This window comes from Danio rerio, chromosome 11 (assembly GCF_052040795.2).
Source record: "Danio rerio strain M-AB ecotype USA chromosome 11, GRCz13ab, whole genome shotgun sequence".
Lineage (NCBI taxonomy): Eukaryota > Metazoa > Chordata > Actinopteri > Cypriniformes > Danionidae > Danio > Danio rerio.
The window spans coordinates 47,241,192-47,263,294 of NC_141031.1; the positions used below are offsets into that span (position 1 = coordinate 47,241,192).

Here is a 22,103-nt window from a genome sequence, read left to right on the forward strand (position 1 = left end):
ACGAAAATCCCAAAATAATTGACAATATCGTTAAAAGGTGCGCTAAAGCAATCTCTGGTGGAGTGAACGACTCCCACAAATGAATCTTTTGGCAGAACATGATCTGATTGGTAGATGGTATGTGGGCGTGGCTATGAAAACACACAGCCACGCCCCCATATTACATTACTGGCAGTTTTTTTTCCAACATATATCAGAGTATCAAGTTTTGTGCTCAACACATGAAGCAAACTCATAGCAGTTTAAAAACACTTGAGTTACAATTTTGCGTGAACTGACCCTTTAAATACAATAGTCATTATAATAATCACATCTATCCTGTAAACAGCACTCACACTCGTTGTGTTTGGAAAGCTGGATTATCAACTCCCTGTTGTTTTAAACAGATTCCTGGATGTCTGATCGGCTTCACACTTTGACTCCTGTAGGACAGAAACAGCAGGCCGCACACAGACCAATCCTCTGGCAGAACATGATCTGATTGGTGGATAATATGGGGGCGTGGCTATGAAAACACTGTCACTCCTCAATATTGTCAGTGGCTTTTTGGTTCCAACATTCTTCCTAATATCTGGTTTTGTGTTCAACAAGCAGCATACTCAGTTTAAAAACACTTGGGTTCAATTTTTGCGTGAACTGACCCTTTAATTATTAGATTCGTCACAGTGTTTGTACAATAATAGTCATTTATAATAAATCACATCTATCACTAACACTCATTATGTGTTTGGAAAGCCGGATTATTAATTCCCTGTTGTTTTAAACAGATTCCCGGATGTCCGGCTTCACTTTTGGGTTCCTGTGGGACAGAAACACCAGGCCGCTGAACACCAGCAAAACAGACGCAAAGAAGCCCACAATAATCCCAGGCCCGACAGACTGGCTGAGCGGAGCTGACGGCATCAGGTAAGACTCCGGGAAGAAAACAGTGTAATTATTTACCACTGAACTGAGATTCCAGCACACGGGAACAAGCGCAGAAGATGCCGTCAGGATGAGCAAAACTCCTCCTGCGAAAAACGCCGGATTTGCGGATGAAAATCTGAAATATAGATTCCTGAGGGCGACGATGATGCACGCATTTCCAAAAAATCCCAAAATAATTGACAATATCATTAAAACCTGCGCTGAAGCAATCTCAGGCGGAGTGAACGACTCCCACAAATGAATCTTCTGGCAGAACATGATCTGATTGGTGGATAATATGGGGGCGTGGCTATAAAAACACACCCTCCAGACGCCCACCCAGGCTATACCTGAAGTGATGATCGAGATGTCGGACACTTCCCAGATCCTCCACTCCACCGTTCCCAGGCTCACCATGATGAGGATCCATCCCACTGTGGAGATCCAGAGCGTCAGGAGCTGAGCGTGTGCCGTGTGGAGCAGATACAGCATGATGTCCGCATTCACATTGCTCTGAAAATGCAACGTTTTTTTTAATGCAGGTGTGTGTGTGTGTGTGTGTGTGTGTATATATATAAGCAGCTACTTCATCTTCATGACTACCGATAAACAAAGCTCACGTTCCTCTGAGAGAAACACAAACAAACACACACGCACAGATTTTTCCATGGAGTCAAAGTTAAGTCAAATTACTCAATATTTATAGTGCTGGGCAAAGATTAATCATGATTAATCCAAAATAAAAGTTTGTTTTGACACAATATACAGTTTAAGTCATAATATTCATATTATATAATATTATATATACATAATATTAGACTAGATATTCTTCAAGACACTAGTGTTCAGCTTAAAGTGACATGTAAAGGCTTCACTAGGGTAATCAGGGTAAAGTTAGGGTAATTAGGCAAGTCATTGTATAACAGTGTTTTGTTCTGGAGACAATCCAACACTAATATTGCTGAAGGGGCCAATAATATTGAGCTTAAAATGACTTAAAAAATTAAAAACTGCTTTTATTCGAGCCGAAATAAAACAAATAAGACTTTCTCCAGAAGAACAAATATTGTAGGAAATACTGTGAACATATCCTGAATATAAATTAAATATAATTTGAAAAAGAATAAATACTTTACAAGAGGGCTAATAATGTTGCCCTTAACAGTATATGTGATGCACATGCATCAAAACTAACAATTTTGTTTCATAGATATTTAAATTGATATATTATTTGTATCATATACACATATATTTTAGTTCTAAATATAAATAAACATTTTCTTAAATATATGCATGTGTGTGTGTGTGTGTGTGTATTTAGATAATGAATATACACACTACACATGCTTAACTTGTGTCTAAACAAACTTTTATTTTATTTTAAATGCAATTAATCTTTGCCCACCAGTGATTATTTATTGTTATTATTATTATTTATATAGACAATATTATTATGGTCACAAATATATGGCTACAAGCCACTAGCTAAACCTAATAAATACTAATCAGCTGCTTATTAATAGTAGTTGGGTACTGGGTAGGATTAGGGATGTTGATCATACTTTATAATAAACAGTTAAACTTAATAATAAGGCAGAAGTAAATAGTGAGAATTGTGACAAACTATAATGGGTACATTTCAATGGCGACTATAATGGCGAACTATTATAGTCAAAACTATATTATAAAATATTATACAAACTATAAATGGCGACAGCGGCGAGGAACAAACTTCACCAATTGGCGAAAGTGAAGAAAAAACACCTAGAGATAAACCAGACTCAGTTGGGCACGAACATTTCTCCGCTGGCCAAACGTCTTGTGCAGAGCTGCAGTCTAGGCGCTGGAGAAACTGGACGTCAGAGAGACTCGTCTGTCCCTGGAGCGTCACAGGAATCAGTCTCATGCTCTCCACTCCTCCATGACCACCACTGCAGCTGCTCAGGATACGGCCTGGTCCAGGATTATGGAAACCATGGGATCATCACGTCGTCGGTCTTGGATCGAATCAAAATTACTATTAATAATAAACTTCTTAATTAATTAATTAATTTAATAATAATTGACTAAGATTAAAACTTAGATTAAATGAGCATTTTAGTGGAAAACCTATAAAGATAGAGAGAATATATATATATATATATATATATATATATATATATATATATATATATATATATATATACAGTATATCAGGTTTTTATATAATAATTTTAGGTAATTTAGGGCATTATTTAAGTCATGATTTGTTTTAATTAGTATTTTATTTTTACAATTTAACAATAATATTTTTTACAATAATTAAAAACCTTTCAATTACTTAAAACTTACATTAATTAATTTAACATATCATAGGCAACTAATATATAGTTGCTCATTTCAAATGTAATTATTTTTGCTTCATAGGTTCTTTTAATTATTAATTTAATATTTTTTTATTCAGTTTATTAAAATGTTTTTTGTATTTTTAGTCCTAAGTAATAATCCTTAGTACTGTTGCTTTCTATTAAAACCATTAATAAACATAATTTTAAATCACACAATGACAAAAAATCATATCACAATCTCATATTTATGCAGTTATGTTAATATAATAGACAATATTCAGTGTGTGTCATTTTATTCTTTATGGCAATTGAAGACTTCATGCAAACTGATGTTATGCTGAATATAAATATTGTCATATCTTGTTTGTGGAAAACTCAAAATATACATCTAAGTAAAGTAAATAGTAAAAATGATGTTATTACCGTATATCAGCACACGTCCACATCTTCAGCTTTCTGAAATTCGACGTCCTGATGCTCAGAAATCCTGTGTAAATACTTATGAATATGATTTTGTTAATAAGTGACAACAGTTCAGGATTACTGTCAACAACGTAAAACTTAAACACACTGAGAATTCACAAAACACAGTAAAGACTCATAAAGATCATAAAATCATGAGGGATATGCCAATTATTAATCAGTATGAGTAAAACTTCAGATTTACGCAAATTACAGACGCCACATTGAGCTCTGAAAATACGGGAATATGTATTTATATTTTAAAAAATCACATCCCTGATTACTATTGATGGAAAAACTTACCATGAGCATCTTCGTGCATCATAAAAGACTGCGTCCACATTTACAGCAGCTTAAAAAGCACTCAGTTTCTGTTTTAAATTCAATTTATTGCAGCGGAAGTGCATTGAAAATGTATTCATGAACAATATTTCATATATCTATAAACTATTGTTCTATCACAGTGAGATTGGAAATTATAAATAAATCCAAACATACTATTAACTGATATTTGAGATGTTCTGAAGCAAACACAGACTTAATAAAAGAGCTTTCATTGTGGATCTAGTTCAGAGAAAGTAGACCTAACCTTTGAGTTAATAGCACCATCAGCATTCAGTAGCAAAATAAATTAGTTAAACGTGTGTGTGTGTGTGTGTGTGTGTGTGTGTGTGTGTATGTATGTATGTATATATATATATATATATATATATATATATATATATATATATATATATATATATATATATACATATATACACACACACACACATATATATACATATATATACACATACACACACACACACACACACATGTAGAAAAAAACATATGTACGGGCTAAAAGAGATCCTTTAAAATAAATCAGCAGTTCAAGGGTTAGTTCACGCAAAAATTCAAGTTTGCTCATAATTAAACCCTAAAAACACTTTTGCACAAAAAAATAAAATAAATAAAAAAAATGCCAACACAAATAGCCTGTAGTAAACACACATCCTAATCTGAAATTGTGCAGTTTTTTTGATGCACAAAAGTGATTTTGGAGCGTTGTATGATCACAGTTGATCCACTGAAGTCACAGGAAATGATCTGATAATATTTAGTGCTGGGCAAAGATTAATCACATCCAAAATAAAAGTTCTGTTATTTGCATGATGTTGTTCTGTTGGCTCACTCGAACATGGACCTTCAGCATGCACTGGGGTGGATTGATGCCGAGTGCGATGCTGCTGGGATGAGAATCAGCACCTACAAGTCCGAGGCCATGGTGCTCCACTGGAAAAAGGTGGTTTGCCATCTCCAGGTTGGAGGAAAGTCCTTACCCCAGGCGGAGGAGTTCGGGTATCTTGGCGTTTTGTTTATGAGGGAAGGATGGAGCGTGAGATTGACAGGCGGATCGGTGCAGCGGCAGCAGTAATGCGTGATGTACCGGTCTGTTGTGATACAGAAGGAGCTGAGCCGAAAGGCAAAGCTCTTGATTTACCGGTCAATCTACGTTCCTACTCTCACCTATGGTCATGAGCTTTGGGTCATGACTGAAAGGAAAAGATCTCAGATACAAGCAGCCGAAATCAGTTTCCTTCACAGGGTGGCAGGGCGCACACTTATAGACAGGTTGAGGAGCTCTGTCACCCGGGAGGAGCTCGGAGTAGAGCTGCTGATCCTCCACATCCAGAGAAGTCAGCTGAGGTGGTTCGGGCATCTGTTTTGGATGCCTCCTGCCTACCTAGGGAGGCTTGTCCAGGCATGTCCCAATGGGGGGAGACCTCTGGGAAGACCCAGGACACGCTGGAGGGACTATGTCTCTCTGCTGGCCTGGGAACACCTCAGGATCCCCCTGGAGGAGCTGAAGGAAGTGTCTGGGAAGAGGGAAGTCAGGGTTCTCTTGGGACCCTTGCTGTTTATGGAGGATGAGAGAGCTCCAGGGTTTCATCTAAAATCTCTTCATTTGTGTTCTGAAGATAAACAAAAGCCTCATTGGAATTGCAACAACATGAGGGTGAATAATAAAAGACAGACTGTTTATTTTTGAGTGAACTAACCCTTTGAATCGGCAAATACACGAGCGGATGCACAGCAGTGCTTGGATAAATAAAAGTGAGATGTGTGAGTGAAGATGAATGCATCAGTACAGGAGTCTCTGTTCGAGCGGCAGACTCTCCTTCAGACACTTCAGCTGCTCTTCTCCCAGTTTTATCTTGTCCTCCAGTTTGCGCTGCTCTATAATAAGCGCCGATTTCATTTTAACGAAGTGTCTGTAATCCGCCAGCTGCTCTTCCCTGAAGTATCCCGTCAGGATCTCATAAACCACGCGCTCGCGGCGGTCCAGATTCTCCTTCAGCTCTTTGGCGTCTTCGTGTTGACCAATCAGCAGCCTGCGCTTCTCCGTCAACGTTTGCTGAAAATAATACAATTTGTCACGTCATATTTACATTCAAAGCGTCTTGTCGAAGCTTGTCGAAGTGTTTTCAAGATTTAAAAAGAGCTTATATTTTGGATAAAGAGATTGAAACTGCTTAAAAAGGTTGTTAAAATTAATGGTGCTTAAAATGTTGCTTAAAAATTGTGTTGCGTTATTTATCTTATTAAATAAATAATAATTAATATGAATTATATATATATATATATATATATATATATATATATATATATATATAAAGTTGAAAGCAGAAGTTTAAATGCACTGTATAAAAAGGCCCATAACCATTTAAAAACAAGTCAAATGTTAATGTGACTAAATTTTTCCTCTTTTAGTTAAGTTAGGATGATTACATGCGTTTCTGTTCTGCTTAATAACAGAATAATGAGAGAGATATATTCAGATAAATGGTTATAACTCTTCTCGAAAGTCAAGTTTACACACAATCAGATTATTCTGCCTCTGGAAAAGCTCAGATGATGATGTCAAGGTTTCAGAAGTTTCTGATTGGCTGATTGACAACATTTGAGTTAATGTGAGGCACAACTGTAGAATAGTATTGAAGGAAAAGCTCAAACACACTGCTTCCTTGTGTGACAACATGGGAAAATCAACAAACCAGAATCAACAACAAAGCCAGATTACAATTAGCTGAATGACACTGGGAAACAGACTGATGTTTGGAGACATGTCCTGTGCACTGATGGAGCTAAGATTGAACTGTTTGGCCATAATGAGCAGTGTTACATTTGGAGGACAAAGGGGAAAGTGCACAAGCCTAGCAACACCATCCCAACTGTGCAGTATGGAGGCGGCAGCATCATGTTTTGGGGCTGTTTTGCTGCAGGAGGGACTGGTCCACTTCACAGCATAGATGGCATCATGAAGAAAGAACATTATGGAGAAATACTGAAGCAACATCTCAACACATCAGCCAGGAAATTACAACTTGGCCACAAATGGCTCTTCCAAACAGACCATGATCCTAAGCACACTACCAATTTTTTTCAAATGTACTTTAAGGACAAAAGAGTGAATGTTTTGGAGTGGCCGTCACAAAGCCCTGATCTCAATCCTATAGAAAATGTGTGGGCAGAGTTGAAAAAGCTTGTGCGAGCAAGACAGCCTACAAATCTGACTCAGTTACAGCAATTCTGTCAGGAGGAATGGGCCAAAACTCCTGCAAACTATTGAGAGAAGCTTGTGGAAGGAGACACAAAACATTTGACTAAAGTTAGACAGTTTAAAAGCAAAGCTAAAAAATACCAAGGAAATGTGTGTAAACTTTTGACTGTCAAAAAATTAATAAAAAATTCTCAAAATCAAAAATTCTCTCATTATTCTGGCATTTAGCAAATGCAAATGATTTAGGTAATCCTAACAGACCTAAAAGAGTAATCGTTTACCATCAGACATTTTTTTAAAAATGGTTATGCTCCTTTTTTGGGAGTGTATGTAAACTTCTGGTTTCAACTATATATATATACAGCGTGTATAGTTATAACAGTGTGTAACCTTAAAATTAATAGTAAAACAACACCTTCTCGTCAGCGGATGTTCCCTCCTCCAGGTTATCGAGTGCGTTTTCCACACGTGCCAGCCGTCCAGACAGAGACAGCAGCAGACTGACCACTTTATCCAGATCTCCCACAAACATGCGAAACTTCTCCAGCTCATTGGCTCTGCAGACGCTCTGGACGGTGGCTTCCACTTCCTCTCCCAGAGCGTTATTATCCTGAACGTCCTCCTGCAGGCTTTCACGAGCCTCTCTCAGAACCTGCAGCTTCTTGCTCAAACTGTCCATCAGCTCTTGCTGGAGAAGTGACAGAAGCATCAGATTACTTAACAGGAAAATCAACCAACTCCGGTTGTAGCCAATCAGAATGAGTGTATACTGTGGAGGGACCAATGGGAATCATGTGGGCGGAGCTACCACTTCTATTTCAGTTTATTTTTTTCAAAATGAAGTTCTAGCCAATCGGGTCGCTGGAGTCCCGGCTGGCTCAGTTGGTGTTTCTGTGCAGAGTTTGCATGTTCTCCCCGTGTTGGCGTGGGTTTCCTCCGGGTGCTCCGGTTTCCCCCACAGTCCAAACACATGCACAGTAGGGGATTTGTTGAACTAAATTGGCCGTAGTGTATGAGTGTAAATGAGTGTGTATGGGTGTTTCCCAGTATTGGGTTGCAGCTGAAAGCGCATCCACTGTATTAAAAAAATGCTGGATAAGTTGGCGATTCATTCCACTGTGGCGACCCCTGATGAATAAAGGGACTAAGCTAAAGGTAAATGAATGAATGAATTGTAAAATGAATGTATTTTTTTATTAATATTATTATGTAAAATAATGACTGCAAACTATTTCCACTATATAAAGAGCAGAGCCCCACAACATCTTGTTTTGACAGGGGAATTAAGCGCAATTAGGAGGTCAAAGCGTCCTGTAATTCACACTCAGGATGCAATAACGCAGTGAAATGTAAATAAAGCGAGCACCTTCTTGCTGGAGAGGTCAGTAGTGAGCTCGTCCTCTGAGTCCTGCTCCTGCATGTCCTTCATCTTAATGAGCAGCTCTGCTTTGGGTGCAGATGTGCTGTAATATGATGAACTGCTGACTAACGAGACCGATGAAGACAGACTCTCCTCCATCCTGAAGAAACAAACATTATTCAGACACTAATAAGGAAATTCTACATATGAATAGTTTAGTCATGTTCAAGTACACTGTGTGGGTTATATGTTTGTGTGTGTGTGTGTGTGTGTCAGTAGAGGGCAATAGTGAGCAGGTTTGACTTTAAATCCTGTAATTAGTGTCATTTGAATGAGAATTAAGGAGAAAACAAACACTGTAACTCAGGCTGATGGACTTTAAAACATTTGCATACTGCTGCTGAAAAAAATGGAAATATCATATATACATTTAATATATTAGTAGCTAAAAAGTCCACATAGGTGCCTTAAAATTATATATTAGCACATAAAAATCCATATAGGTGCCTTAAAATTATATATTAGCACATAAAAAATCCACATAGGAGCCTTAAAATTATATATTAGCACATAAAAATCCATATAGGTGCCTTAAAATTATATATTAGCACATAAAAAATCCACATAGGAGCCTTAAAATTATATATTAGAACCTAAAAGTCCATATAGGTGCCTTAAAATTATATATTAACTCCTAAAAAGTCCATATTGGTGCCTTGAAATTATATATTAGCACCTAAAAAGTCCATATAGGGGCCTTAAAATTATATATTAACACCTAAAAGTCCATATAGGTGCCTTAAAATTATATATTAACACCTAAAAATCCATATAGGTGCCTTTAAATTATATATTAGCACCTAAAGAGTCCATATAGGTGCCTTAAAATTATATATTAGCACATAAAAAGTCCACATAGGAGCCTTAAAATTATATATTAGAACCTAAAAGTCCATATAGGTGCCTTAAAATTATATATTAACACCTAAAAAGTCCATATTGGTGCCTTGAAATTATATATTAGCACCTAAAGAGTCCATATAGGTGCCTTAAAATTATATATTAGCACATAAAAAGTCCACATAGGAGCCTTAAAATTATATATTAACACCTAAAAGTCCATATAGGTGCCTTAAAATTATATATTAACACCTAAAAGTCCATATAGGTGCCTTAAAATTAAATATTAACACCTAAAAGTCCAAATAGGTGCCTTAAAATTATATATTAACACCTAAAAGTCCATATAGGTGCCTTAAAATTATATATTGGCACCTAAAGAGTCCATATAGGTGCCTTAAAATTATATATTAGCACCTAAAGAGTCCATATAGGTGCCTTAAAATTATATATTAACACCTAAAAGTTCATATAGGTGCCTTGAAATTATATATTAACACCTAAAAGTCCATATAGGTGCCTTAAAATTATATATTAACACCTAAAAAGTCCATATTGGTGCCTTGAAATTATATATTAACACCTAAAGAGTCCATATAGGGGCCTTAGAATTATATATTAGCACCTAAAAAGTCCATATTGGTGCCTTGAAATTATATATTAACACCTAAAAAGTCCATATTGGTGCCTTGAAATTATATATTAGCACCTAAAGAGTCCATATAGGTGCCTTAAAATTATATATTAGCACCTAAAGAGTCCATATAGGTGCCTTAAAATTATATATTAACACCTAAAAGTTCATATAGGTGCCTTGAAATTATATATTAACACCTAAAAGTCCATATAGGTGCCTTAAAATTATATATTAACACCTAAAAAGTCCATATTGGTGCCTTGAAATTATATATTAGCACCTAAAGAGTCCATATAGGTGCCTTAAAATTATATATTAGCACCTAAAGAGTCCATATAGGTGCCTTAAAATTATATATTAACACCTAAAAGTTCATATAGGTGCCTTGAAATTATATATTAACACCTAAAAGTCCATATAGGTGCCTTAAAATTATATATTAACACCTAAAAAGTCCATATTGGTGCCTTGAAATTATATATTAACACCTAAAGAGTCCATATAGGGGCCTTAGAATTATATATTAACACCTAAAAGTCCATATAGGTGCCTTAAAATTATATATTAACACCTAAAAGTCCATATAGGTGCCTTAAAATTATATATTGGCACCTAAAAAGTCCATATTGGTGCCTTAAAAGTATATATAAGGACCTAAAAAGTTCATATTGGTGGTCTAAAATTACATATTAGAAGCCAAAGGGTCTGTATTGGTACTTTAAAATTACATATTAATAACAAAAGGTTCGTATTTGGTGCTTTAAAGCGTGTATATAACAAGCCAAAGTGACTAGGAAAAGGTTTTCTGTTTTTGTAGTGTAAGTGGTTTACCTCTGCTGTGCATTTTTAGGAGACGTCTGTTTGGACGCTGCTTTCCTCCTCTGCTGCGCTCCCTCCAGTATCTGCTCGCCCTGTGGAAATATTCCCTCCATCAGATCCATGGTGGTCTTCATCTTTCTCTGGTCCAGAATGTCCACCAGACTCCTGTCTTTCCCCATTATATCTCTGGCCAGCTCCTCTCGCTTCAGATCGTCCTCCGAGTGTTCGCTCACACCGTTGCTCCTCATTGGTTCGGTGGGGTCTAATATTGGTTCTTCTATCTGGTTTGAGTATGCGATGAATGGTGAATGACATTGCTCTGAAGATTCCAGGGTTTTTAGCTGGTCAGTTTGAGGCTCTTCAGATGATTCTGAGTGCAGCAGATAGTTTCGGATGTCTCTCTCTGAACCATTTTCTGTACAAACAATCTGTATGGGGACCTTTCTGCCAGGAGTGTTTGGCTCTTCCACCTTACTACTAAAATAGAGAACAAGTTGGTCATGATTTGAAAATAAAGCACACTTCCCCCAACTATGTAGATTTGAGCAATGAAACCTTGGAGATAGTTCACTCAGAGATGAAAATTAACATGTTATTTACTCTCCCTCAAGTATTTTCAAACCCTTATGAGTTTCTTTATCCTGATGAACATTCATCTTCGCAAAAACAAATAAAGATATTACGACTTCTGTGATGGCACAATTAATCCACAATATGCTGCCCTCTTCACCAGGGACGCCCATACATATTTTAACAAGACAACGCAAAACCACATACTGCCCACATTATAAAGTCCTGGCTGTGGAGGAGGAGGAATCATGTACTTGACTGTCCTGCCTGCAGTCCCGACCTGTCTCCAATAGAGAATGTGTGGCACATTTTAAAGGGTCACGAAACACCAGAACACATGTGTTGAGCTGTTGACAGTGGTATATGTGTCCCACACTGCTATAAACACTATTAGGACACCTATATTTCACTAAAAAGTGTAAATTGGTTGTTTTTGCGTTATTTCAAGCAAATTCGTACTTCCGGTTTGAAACTAATTGTTGAAGCTGCGTCACCGTCATGAGATAATAGCGAGTATTCCAGCGTGCAGACTGGACGTCTGTGCCAGAGTGAGTCTTATTACGTCTTACAGTGTGCTGCATTAATGCATGAGTAAAGCTTGGTTCAAACCAATCAGCGCGCTCTATTGTGCAACTTCATTAATATTCATTACTGTCACAGTGTTTAGACGGCAGAGACGCCACGTTGTGTTGGCGAAACAAGCGTGAAGTGTTGCTTTTATAGTTTGCTGCAGTGAAGTTTTGTTTTCATTTTCTCTCTGTGAGAGCGCAGCTGGAGTCACGTGTGGATTAACAGTGTACGCGACGCTCGACAACAATAACTTACGTGTCTAAGGAGGATTATTGTTTACCTGAGAGCTGTTCTCATCTGCAAACGCTGAGATCCGGATTCGCTTTAGTCTCCTCTTAATAAAGACGCGGCTCTAGTTGCTGGTGATTGTCCTGTCTCTACAGATTTGCTCTTTGTTTATTCAGTTTGTTCATATGGAACTAACTATTGCACCGAGTGTAAACATGTCAGCATCACAACCAAACTTTAACCTCGTGTAGGATTTTCACCGCATTTAGTGACGGGAATAACACACAAGGCTTTCTGACGCTACCTGCCGTGTGCATCTAAGTTTCCGGTAATGCGGAGGGTTTTTTTCTCTCATTCGCCGTGCGGTATCAAACATTGCATGAAAAATACACGCTTAGAGCAGCTCCTCAAATCAAATATCTCGTTTGTCGCGAGGAACATGAATGAATTCCCTGAATGAAAGAGCCAAACTGCAGTTAAAGTCCACCATTTAATCATTTGGCAAATAATTCGACTACAGATGTGCATGTAAACACAGTCACTTTCTCCCCTGTGTGTGTGTATTTTGACTCTGAAACTCAGCGAGCCCAAATAGACACTCCCACACCATCCCTCTTTTCTTTCTCCGACACTCCCCCCTAAACAGAGCTGGACACGCCCACTTTTCTGACTTTTTCCAAAGTAGAGGTGTGAAAACAGCCTGCTGAAACAAGGGGGTTTCATAGCCCTTTAAAAATTGCAAAATGAAACAATGAAGACCCTGTACTGTTGCCCACATTAAGACTCTGTTTGGCTTTGTCTTTTCTTCTGCATCAAGTCCTTCCCTAATCAGTACAGCCAGTATTATCAGAAAAGTGTCACCTTATTCTCTTTGTATGATTACAGTAGAACCACTGAATAGCCATACTGAATGTTTTGACAATGTTTTTGGTTCCTTTTCTGCATATTGAACATCTCAAAACCATTGCTTTCTATGGAGGCTGAGGAAGCTTTCAGATTTAATCTAAAATATCTTCATTTGGGGGAATGGAATGGCATGGGGGTGACTAATTAATAACATAATATGCATTTATGGGTGAACTAACCCCTTAAAACAGCCTTAGATTATTGTCCTGTCAGTATGTAATATTGAAGTTACCTGCATGGATCCTTTTTGTACACATTTGCAGGAGGTTCATCTGTGAGCCTCTGTGGAAAGAACTGAGGAGAAGGAGAACGTGTTCTGCTGGCTGAGGTTACCGTCAGGTCAGCCTTTTGCTTGGGAGGGATGGGGGAACCAGCTGAATTATGTGGAATAGGAGATAACATCCTCTCTGATTTATGCTCATCCACTTGTGCATGCATGTCTCCGTCCAGAGGTTCTGAAGTATTGAGTCTCAGGCGTTCTTGTGTTGGCTCTGGTGAAAAGGTCTGAATCCTGACTTCTAGGGAAGCCATGATTGGGCAGGTGGTTTCAAGTTCTTTGTGTTGTGGTATAAGACCATTGTTTTTGGGAAGAAGTTGCTCTGACATGGGAACCTGGAGATGTTGTGAAGTAATCGGTGCTGGCTGCTTGGTGTCAGATCTGGATTTCTGGTTGTATCCAAGAGGTTCAACTGAATTGTCCAGAATGCTCATTGTGATGGACTCTTGAGACTTGGAAATATTAAGTGCATTGTGTTCCTTTTCAGATGCACTGTGATGTGGAAATACACATTATCAGTCATTTCATATTTTACCCCTACTTGCCTTAAATGGAAGATAAGTTTAAATGAGAATTGCTAACCTGGAAATATGAGCCTCCTGTTGGTCTTTGGCTTCAGGTGGAGAATCCAAAGGTAACTTTCTGGGTGGCAAAGGAAGTTTCTGAAAGGGATGTGAATTTGTAAAAAACATAATGTCAAAGATTTAATAGTGACACTGAGAAGAAACAGTTGGATTATAATGTTTCCATGCTCTGGCTATCTGTGGAAGGATAAGGAGCTCTTGGATTTTATCCAAAAACATCTTAATTTGTATTCCAAAAATGACCAAAGTTCTCAGTTTTAGATCGATATGAGGGTAATCAATGAGAGGAATTTCCTTTTTGGGGAAACTATCCCTATTAAGATCAGAATTTTAAATTAAATGATTTGTTGGCCAAATATGGTAACCCTTACCAACACATTTAAGTTACTGAACACACTTTGTTCTGGTGCCCAGTAAGCAATTAGGGATTAGTTCTGTTGCTGAAGAGTGCTTCGGTGGTGGTTATTGAGAATGGAAGAGAGCACCATTAATATATTCCCCCCACTACAATCTCTGCCAGTACTAGGAACTGAACCTACAACCTTGCAAGTGCAATTTTATACAATTAGGGCGTTTGCAACTACTGCTAAACAGTACATTCAATCTTTCTTCTTACCTGTCCATAGAAGTCAGCAGAAGGTGAGGAGCGTGATCTTTCATGCACACACAGTGCACTGTTGGATTCCTCCAAGCCTGAGTCCAAAATATTTTCAGCTGAATGGTATCTGCCTGTGTTTCTTCTTTCCACTTGCTTCTTCTGCAAGTTCCATGTAGCCTCATATTCTGCAAATGTACCAAGCCTTTGTTGCTCATCTGCATTAAGGTCAGAATGGCTGGATTTACTTTGCTTTAACAGAACTCGAGGGATACTTTCACCTTCTCCAGTCTTTCTCTCACTGTGGTCTACAGTAGGACCAAGCAGGGACTGCTTTGGAATGGGCTTTTGGACAACCGCTTTGCCAGAACCTTCGAAGAACTTGTATCGGTCTGCAAAAGACCCGCCAGCTTTATCTTCAACTCCAACCTCATTGATCTTGTCCGGTTCAGAGAAGGAATGTATTTTTTTATCCATGGGAAAGCGCTTACGACTTCCAATGCGGGTGACTTGCCCAGGTCTTTTGGGAAGTTGAGCAGACACAACTTCATTCCCAGGAAGCTCCAGATCTCTCCTCTTGAATGATGTAGCCTGTAGAACTTTGGCTTGGGCTTCCTTCAGATGATCCTTGTACGTGTTAGTAAAGGAACCATCAGAAGAGGATGTGGAGGTTTCATTGGACTTCCATATGTCAGAGTCCTCCTCAACTTCAGTTGAGCAAGTCAAAGTAGCTGCGCTTCTGCTTTTTTGAAGTTGAGCCCTCTTCTTTTGAATCTCTTTGCGTAAAGTTGTGGCATAGCGGTCACTTCGTCTTCCCAGCTTTCCACTGCTGGCATCAGTTGATTCATGGCTACCTCCTTTGGAGGCTGTTGTAATAGAATTTTCTGCCATTTTCTTACTCTCCTGGGCCAATGAATGCAACAAGGGGGTTTTGTGGGGACAGATCTTCAGATCCTGCTTGCTGATCCATGGATTGTCATGTTGGTAAGTGTACATAGAGTTCTGCTCAGTCTGGTGGTTTGGAATGTGCCTGGAAGGCTGAGGCTTATCTTTCTTTCTTTGAGTCTCTCTTTCCACAGAACTGTGCTTTGAAATCAAATTATTTGATATCGGGGACACAGCTTGAGCTGAAGCTGGACTGATGGACTGTTTGTTGTAACCATTGGATCTCTTGTTCTCGGGTAAACTAAGGTACAGTTGAGGATGCTTTGCTTTTATAACCTTTTGAGAACCTACAAAGCTTCTATCTGTGGCACCTTGTGTTTTTCCCATTTCAGAACTTTGTTCATCTACCATCCGACAGTGAGAAGATGACTCCAGGTATGGCTGTTGGGCAGTGATGCAGTAGTAACGGAAATGAGCTTGGCCATCATGGTTGGGATCAAAGACTGTGCTGGTTCTAGTTTTGTTTTGATTAGGCAAATCTTGCAAACTTCGGTAGTAGCTCCCAACACTCTGAGACTTTGATGAACATGTAGAGTTGTTATACACAGAAAATGGACTATCATCACTGTGCTGTCTCTGATGCTGAAACTCAGAGGCAAACGGATTCTGGCCTTGTCTTACATCAGTGCTTGACAGGGAAAAGAGTTTGGTAGGGTTTAGCTGATTTGGGTAGTTCTCAACTGGAAGGTATGGCTCAAGGTAGTCCTTCTTTGGAGGCGAGTTGTAGCTGTGTCTCACGTCCTCTAATTGTCTGTCCACAGCTCTACAGGGAGGTCTCTGTAGTGGATATACAGTGTGTCCCTCAGGGAACAATCCCACTAAGCTCTTCTCATGAACTCTGGTGGCAGTGAAACTATCACTCCGCAAAGGAGGAGCAGGAGGAGCTTCAGAACTGGACATCTTATTCTCTGGAATATGCCACACAGGTCTATGGTTTGATCTCGCAGTAGAGGAGAGTCTGGAGCTAGATTGCTCCTCAACACTGGGACTCACTCGTCCCCCATTGCCTATGGGGATCTGCAGGTATCTGTGGCAGTCACTCGGAACTGTTAGATCGCCTCTGTAAAACACCCCTTCTGTGGGATTGGCACCCCGAGGTGCACCATGATCAGCTGTGCCTGAAAATGCATTGCCTGGCAAAGCAGGTTTGCTGATTGCACTTTCAAGCACCTCGTGATCTGCTCCTCCATTGGGTTTGCTTGTTAAAGGTTGTTCTTTTGAGAAAGCATGAGATGAGGGCTCTACGCTTTCCATATTTCTGACCGAGCTGAACTGGCAGGAGGCTTGTCGCAGATTGGTCTGTCCCCAACAGCTGGTGAATTCTTTTGTGGGTGACCTGGTGACAAACAAGTATAATTGATAATGCTGACTGAGTTCAGTTCATACATCAATTGCATAGGCATACTCAGAATCTCACCCAGGATCACATTTTGTCTGCCAAGTGGGGTCAGGTGCTGGGTTGGGTTCAGATTTGGAGTCGTTTGGGTTGGAGCTTTCCGAGGATTTAGCTGAGTGCCATGAATGGGGTCTACATGACGATTCATTCCTCCTGAAATGCAAACAGACAGAATGACTATGGCTTCAAATTAGGCCATAGTGAAAGAGTAACAACTAATTCCTTTTCCACAAGACAATTTAAAGGGGTCATGAACTTAAGCGTTTCTGTGTGGAGTTTGCATGTTCTCCCTGCGTTCGCGTGGGTTTCCTCCGGGTGCTCCGCTTTCCCCCACAGTCCAAAGACATGCGGTACAGGTAAATTGGATAGGCTAAATTGTCCGTAGTGTATGAGTGTGTATGGATGTTTCCCAGGGGTGGGTTGCAGCTGGAAGGGCATCCGCTGTGTAAAACATGTGGATAAGTTGGCGGTTCATTCCGCTGTGGCGACCCCGGATTAATAAAGGGACTAAGCCAAAAAGAAAATGAATGAATGAATGAATATGCAAAACTGGCAGCCTATCAGAAAAGTGGGCGTTTACTTCTGAGTCTACAGTTGGCCATGCCCCCTCAAACAGAACACGAGGGTCAATACCAGCACATAAAATAGTCAATTACTTCTAAATTACATCAAAGTTTAAAAAAAAATCTTGATAACATTATAAGCAGGCCTCAAAGAACAGTACAAGATTAAAAAAAAACGACACAGTTCATGACTCCTTTAATGATAATCACTCATTTAACAGTAATCGACATACCCTTTGAAGCGGTTTTTCCTGAAATGTATGCAAGGTGAAATGGAGAAATGGGGAGGGAGTCACATTAAAACATTTTACATTTATCAACAAGACAGCAGGAAACACTGAAGATGCTGGTGAGACGCTCAGTGGTTCTACAGAAGCCAGTGAAAATGACAGCACGATAATCAGTTTAAGCATATAATCCCAGTCTTGCACGTGAGCAGCACAGCTACAGCTAAGACACCACATGGCTAAAAGTGTGAGACTCGGGTCTGGTAGGGACGGATGGGTGAAAACTACAGGGTCACAAGACAGCCCACATATAAAAGTACTATAGTAAATTATAGCAAATGCTAAGGTGTTTCTGAACCACACTATAGTAAAGTGTATAGTATTGACTACTTTTTGTCAAAGGGATAGTTCACCCAAAAATGAAAATGCTGTCATCATTTACTCACAGCCTTACTTGTTTCAGACCTGTTTGACTTTCTTTCACCTTTTAACAATAAAAGATATTGTGAAGAATGCTGAAAACCTGCAACCAGTGACTTTCATAGGAGGAAAAACAAATAGTATGGCAGTCAATTCTCACGGGGTTCCAACATTGTTCAAATGTTGTTTCAAAAAAGGTCTGAAACAAGCAGAGGCTAAGAAAATGATGACAGAATTTTCATTTTTGGGTGAACTATCCCTTTAACAAATCTTCCAGCATACTGGAAGATGTAATAAATACTGTAGAATAATTTAGTTTTTACTACAGTAAACTGTGGTGTATTGTCAATATTACTATAGTTGTTGCATTGCCATGGCGACTATAGAATCCACACAACAGATCGATTACTACGGTTGTTGTGTTACCATGGCAACTGTAGAATCACAACAACAGATCGATAACTGTAGTTGTTGTGTTACCATGGCAACTGTAGAATCACCACAACAGATCGATAACTGTAGTTGTTGTGTTACCATGGCAACTGTAGAATCACTACAACAGATCGATTACTATAATTGTTGTGTTACCATAGCAACTGTTGAGTTACAACAACAGATCGATTACTATAGTTGTTGTGTTACCATAGCAACAGTAGAATCACCACAAAAGATCGATTACTATTGTTGTTGTGTTACCATGGCAACTCTAGAATCACCACAACAGATTGATTACTATTGTTGTTGTGTTACCATAGCGACTATAGAATCATCACAACAGATCGATTACTTTTGTTGTTGTGTTACCATAGCAACTATAGAATCACCACAACAGATCAGTTACTATTGTTGTTGCATTGCTATAGCAACTATAGAATCCCCCCAACAGATTAATTATTTTACTACAGTATGGTTCAAAACAGTGTTTACTATAGTATTTTTATTTGGGAGACGCCCACAGCTGCACGATACCTCATAGAACTTCTCAAAATCTTGGTGAGAAAGTTCCTGGCCACGTGTACGTCACTTTCTGCAGGCATTGTTTGCGTTACAATATCCACCATATTATCGTCCCTGCGCAACACAAAGGAGAAACACAATATACTGTAGAAATAAACCGGGTGCATAAAGCCAAAGGCAAACTGTACAATGCTTTAAGAATATCAGACTGAATCAGATTAATTATATATGCACTAAGGAATATCAAGGTAAAGATCACAAAAACAAAACAAGTGTATTTGAGGTCAAGAGTTCATGAAAAATTTCACTCTCGCAGTTTTATCAATGACTAAAAACTGAAAGTAAAACTAAACATTTTCATCATTCAATATATAATAAACATTGGCTGAAATAAATATATATATATTTGAAAAGTTTATTTAACTTGTTTAAGTTCTGTGTTGGGGTATCACAGTGGAGCAGTGGTTAGCACTGTCGCCTCACAGCAACAAGATCACTGGTTCGAGTCCCGGCTGGATCAGTTGGTGTTTCTGTGTGGAGTTTGCATGTTCTCCTCATGTTGGTGTGGGTTTTCTCTACAGTCCAAACACATGTGCTATAGGGGAATTGATTAATAAACCTGCCGTAGTGTATGAGTGTGAATGAGTGTGTATGGGTTGTGAGCTTCTGCTGCGTATGCTGGAATAGTTTGCTGTTCATCCCACTGTGGTGACCCCAGATGAATAAAGAGACTAAGCCAAAAAAGCCTCCTTTCCACTGCACACGACAAGCGACAGACCGGAAGTCATTCATTTCCTATGGAGAGCAGTCCAGGAGCTGTGTGGAGTTCAGATCATCTCCGTATGCGGAAAATTTGGATCCGAATTGAGCTGCGGATCCGTTGAAATATTTGAACTCCTGAGACTAGACTGTATGCGACCAGCCGACCGGATGTGATGTATTCCAGTGTTGTTCAAGCAGATCCGTGCGCGCGAGATAAGAAATAGGACTTTATTTGGTTATTTTTTTGAATTATAAAGTCTATATAAAAAAAAACATTTCTGTGCATAAATGTAAGTAAGAAAGTAATAAAAATATATATATTTTAATGTTGTCTCCACATTCCCTCCAATATTTTAGCGGTCTATGAGTTTCTAGTATTCATTCATTCATTAAACATGTAAACGCACTGAGAATAAAGACTCTTGCTTTTGCACTCCTTTATTTCATACACTGAGAGAATCAGCTTCTCTCCCATGGTGCACGACAACACTGAAAATACTGCGACTGCCACAAGGGGGTGTATTCTGACAGTCGTGTCCAAATGTCGTGTGCAGTGGAAACTTTCCTTTCCACTGCACACGACAAGCGACAGACCGGAAGTCATTCATTTCCAATGGAGAGCAGTCCGGGAGCTGCGTGGAGTTCTGATCATCTCCGTATGCCGAAAATTCGGCACTTTCCACTGCACACGTCATTTGGACACGACTGTCGGAATACGCCCCTGCATACGGAGATGATCGGAACTCAACGCAGCTCCCGGACTGCTCTCCATTGGAAATGAATGACTTCCAGTCTGTCGCTTGTCGTGTGCAGTGGAAAGGAGGCTTAACTCTTGCAACTAGACCGTATGCGACCGGCCAACCGGATGTGATGTATTCCAGTGTTGTCCAAGCAGGTCCGTGTGCGTAAGATGAGAAATAGGACTTTATTTGGTTATTTTTTTAATCAGAAAAAGTCTATATTTAAAAAAAAAAAACATTTCTGTTCATAAATGTAAGTAATAAAGTAATACAAATATAATGTTTTATGTTGTCTCCACATTCCCTCCAATATTTTCAGCAGTCTGAGTTTCTAGTGTCCAGATCAATTTTGAGTTTTGACTAAACTGAGATTAGCGATTGCGTGTTGATTGCGTGGAGTTTTAGAGCGTATATGGCTGAGTTTGATTTAAACAGTTTCTCTAGTGCACATAAAGCTATCTACTGTCATGTAGTCACACTTTATTTTCAACAGAATATGGATTAAAGGTAATAATATTGTAAATAATGTTCAATACATGTGAGTAAATTAACAGAAAACTTCCATTTTTTTTAACCCAAAGTGTTACCCACTCTTATTTTCCCCTGTGTGTTGGACTGTATGCTATGAATTGTTGTATGTGGCAGCTTGTATTTCCAAGACAGATTTCTTTAGGGATATTTATTAAAACAATGTTCATTCATTCATTTTCCTTCAGCTTAGTCCCTTCATTAACACGATGTTAAACTATGCTAATTCTTCTGCTTTTGTTTACAGAAAGTGTTACGGAGGTAAATCCGTGTTTCCGGCCGGACCGAAGCTCCATCTGCCACTGAACAACAGAATAATGAAGCAGAGATTAACCTTTCATGCGGACACAAAGCAGATCAGCAGCTCCACATTCTTCTCAATCTGCCGTGCACTGTTAAAATATTGCTGCCTTAAACTATTCAAGTCATCTCAACTTACATCAATCAAACTGACCCAAAATATTAAGTTCAACTTTTGTATAACTTAAAAAAATGTAGTTGAAACCTGATAAATTCATTAAAATAAGAGTTAAAGCAGCATCAAAATATTTAAACTATTTGTCATTCATTTGTTTACAGTGTATGTCTGTCATTTCACTCACAATAATGACCAGAGATCAACACTTTTTTAGATGCTTCATTCATTTTCCTTCAGCTTAGTCCCTTTATTCCACAGTGGAATGAACCGGCAACTATTCCAGCATATGTTGTACATAGCAGATGCCCTTTTAGTAGCATCCCAGTACTGGGAAACACCCATTCACACTCATACACTACGGCTAATTTAGTTCATCAATTGCCCTATAGCGCATGTGTTTACACACACCAACACAAAGGAGAACATGCAAACTCCACACAGAAACGCCAAATGACCCAGCCA

At 38.9% G+C, this 22,103-nt stretch overlaps 2 protein-coding genes across 5 annotated transcripts in view; both read right to left on the minus strand.

Moving 5' to 3' along the window:
* Positions 1-711: 711 nt before the first annotated feature.
* Positions 712-1,398, minus strand: LOC147834935 (claudin-34-like). Its single transcript, XM_087274356.1, has one exon. It carries the CDS (start codon positions 1,396-1,398, stop codon positions 760-762), a length of 639 nt encoding a protein of 212 aa, XP_087130482.1. The 3' UTR covers positions 712-759.
* A 2,665-nt stretch (positions 1,399-4,063) lies between these two features.
* Positions 4,064-22,103, minus strand: part of shroom2b (shroom family member 2b) — a 45,599-nt gene continuing 27,559 nt past the window's right edge. For 3 of the 4 annotated variants that reach the window (XM_087274149.1, XM_087274148.1, XM_087274150.1), the window contains 9 exons: positions 17,048-17,179; positions 14,707-16,966; positions 14,089-14,168; positions 13,462-13,998; positions 10,968-11,432; positions 8,606-8,759; positions 7,655-7,927; positions 5,328-6,093; positions 4,064-4,857 (listed from right to left, as the gene is read on the minus strand). In XM_087274149.1, the coding sequence (XP_087130275.1) occupies positions 5,821-6,093; positions 7,655-7,927; positions 8,606-8,759; positions 10,968-11,432; positions 13,462-13,998; positions 14,089-14,168; positions 14,707-16,966; positions 17,048-17,179 (4,174 nt within the window). In that variant the 3' untranslated portion in view covers positions 4,064-4,857; positions 5,328-5,820. The remainder of the gene's footprint in view (positions 4,858-5,327; positions 6,094-7,654; positions 7,928-8,605; positions 8,760-10,967; positions 11,433-13,461; positions 13,999-14,088; positions 14,169-14,706; positions 16,967-17,047; positions 17,180-22,103) is intronic. The other variant, XM_087274151.1, reaches the window with a different exon arrangement.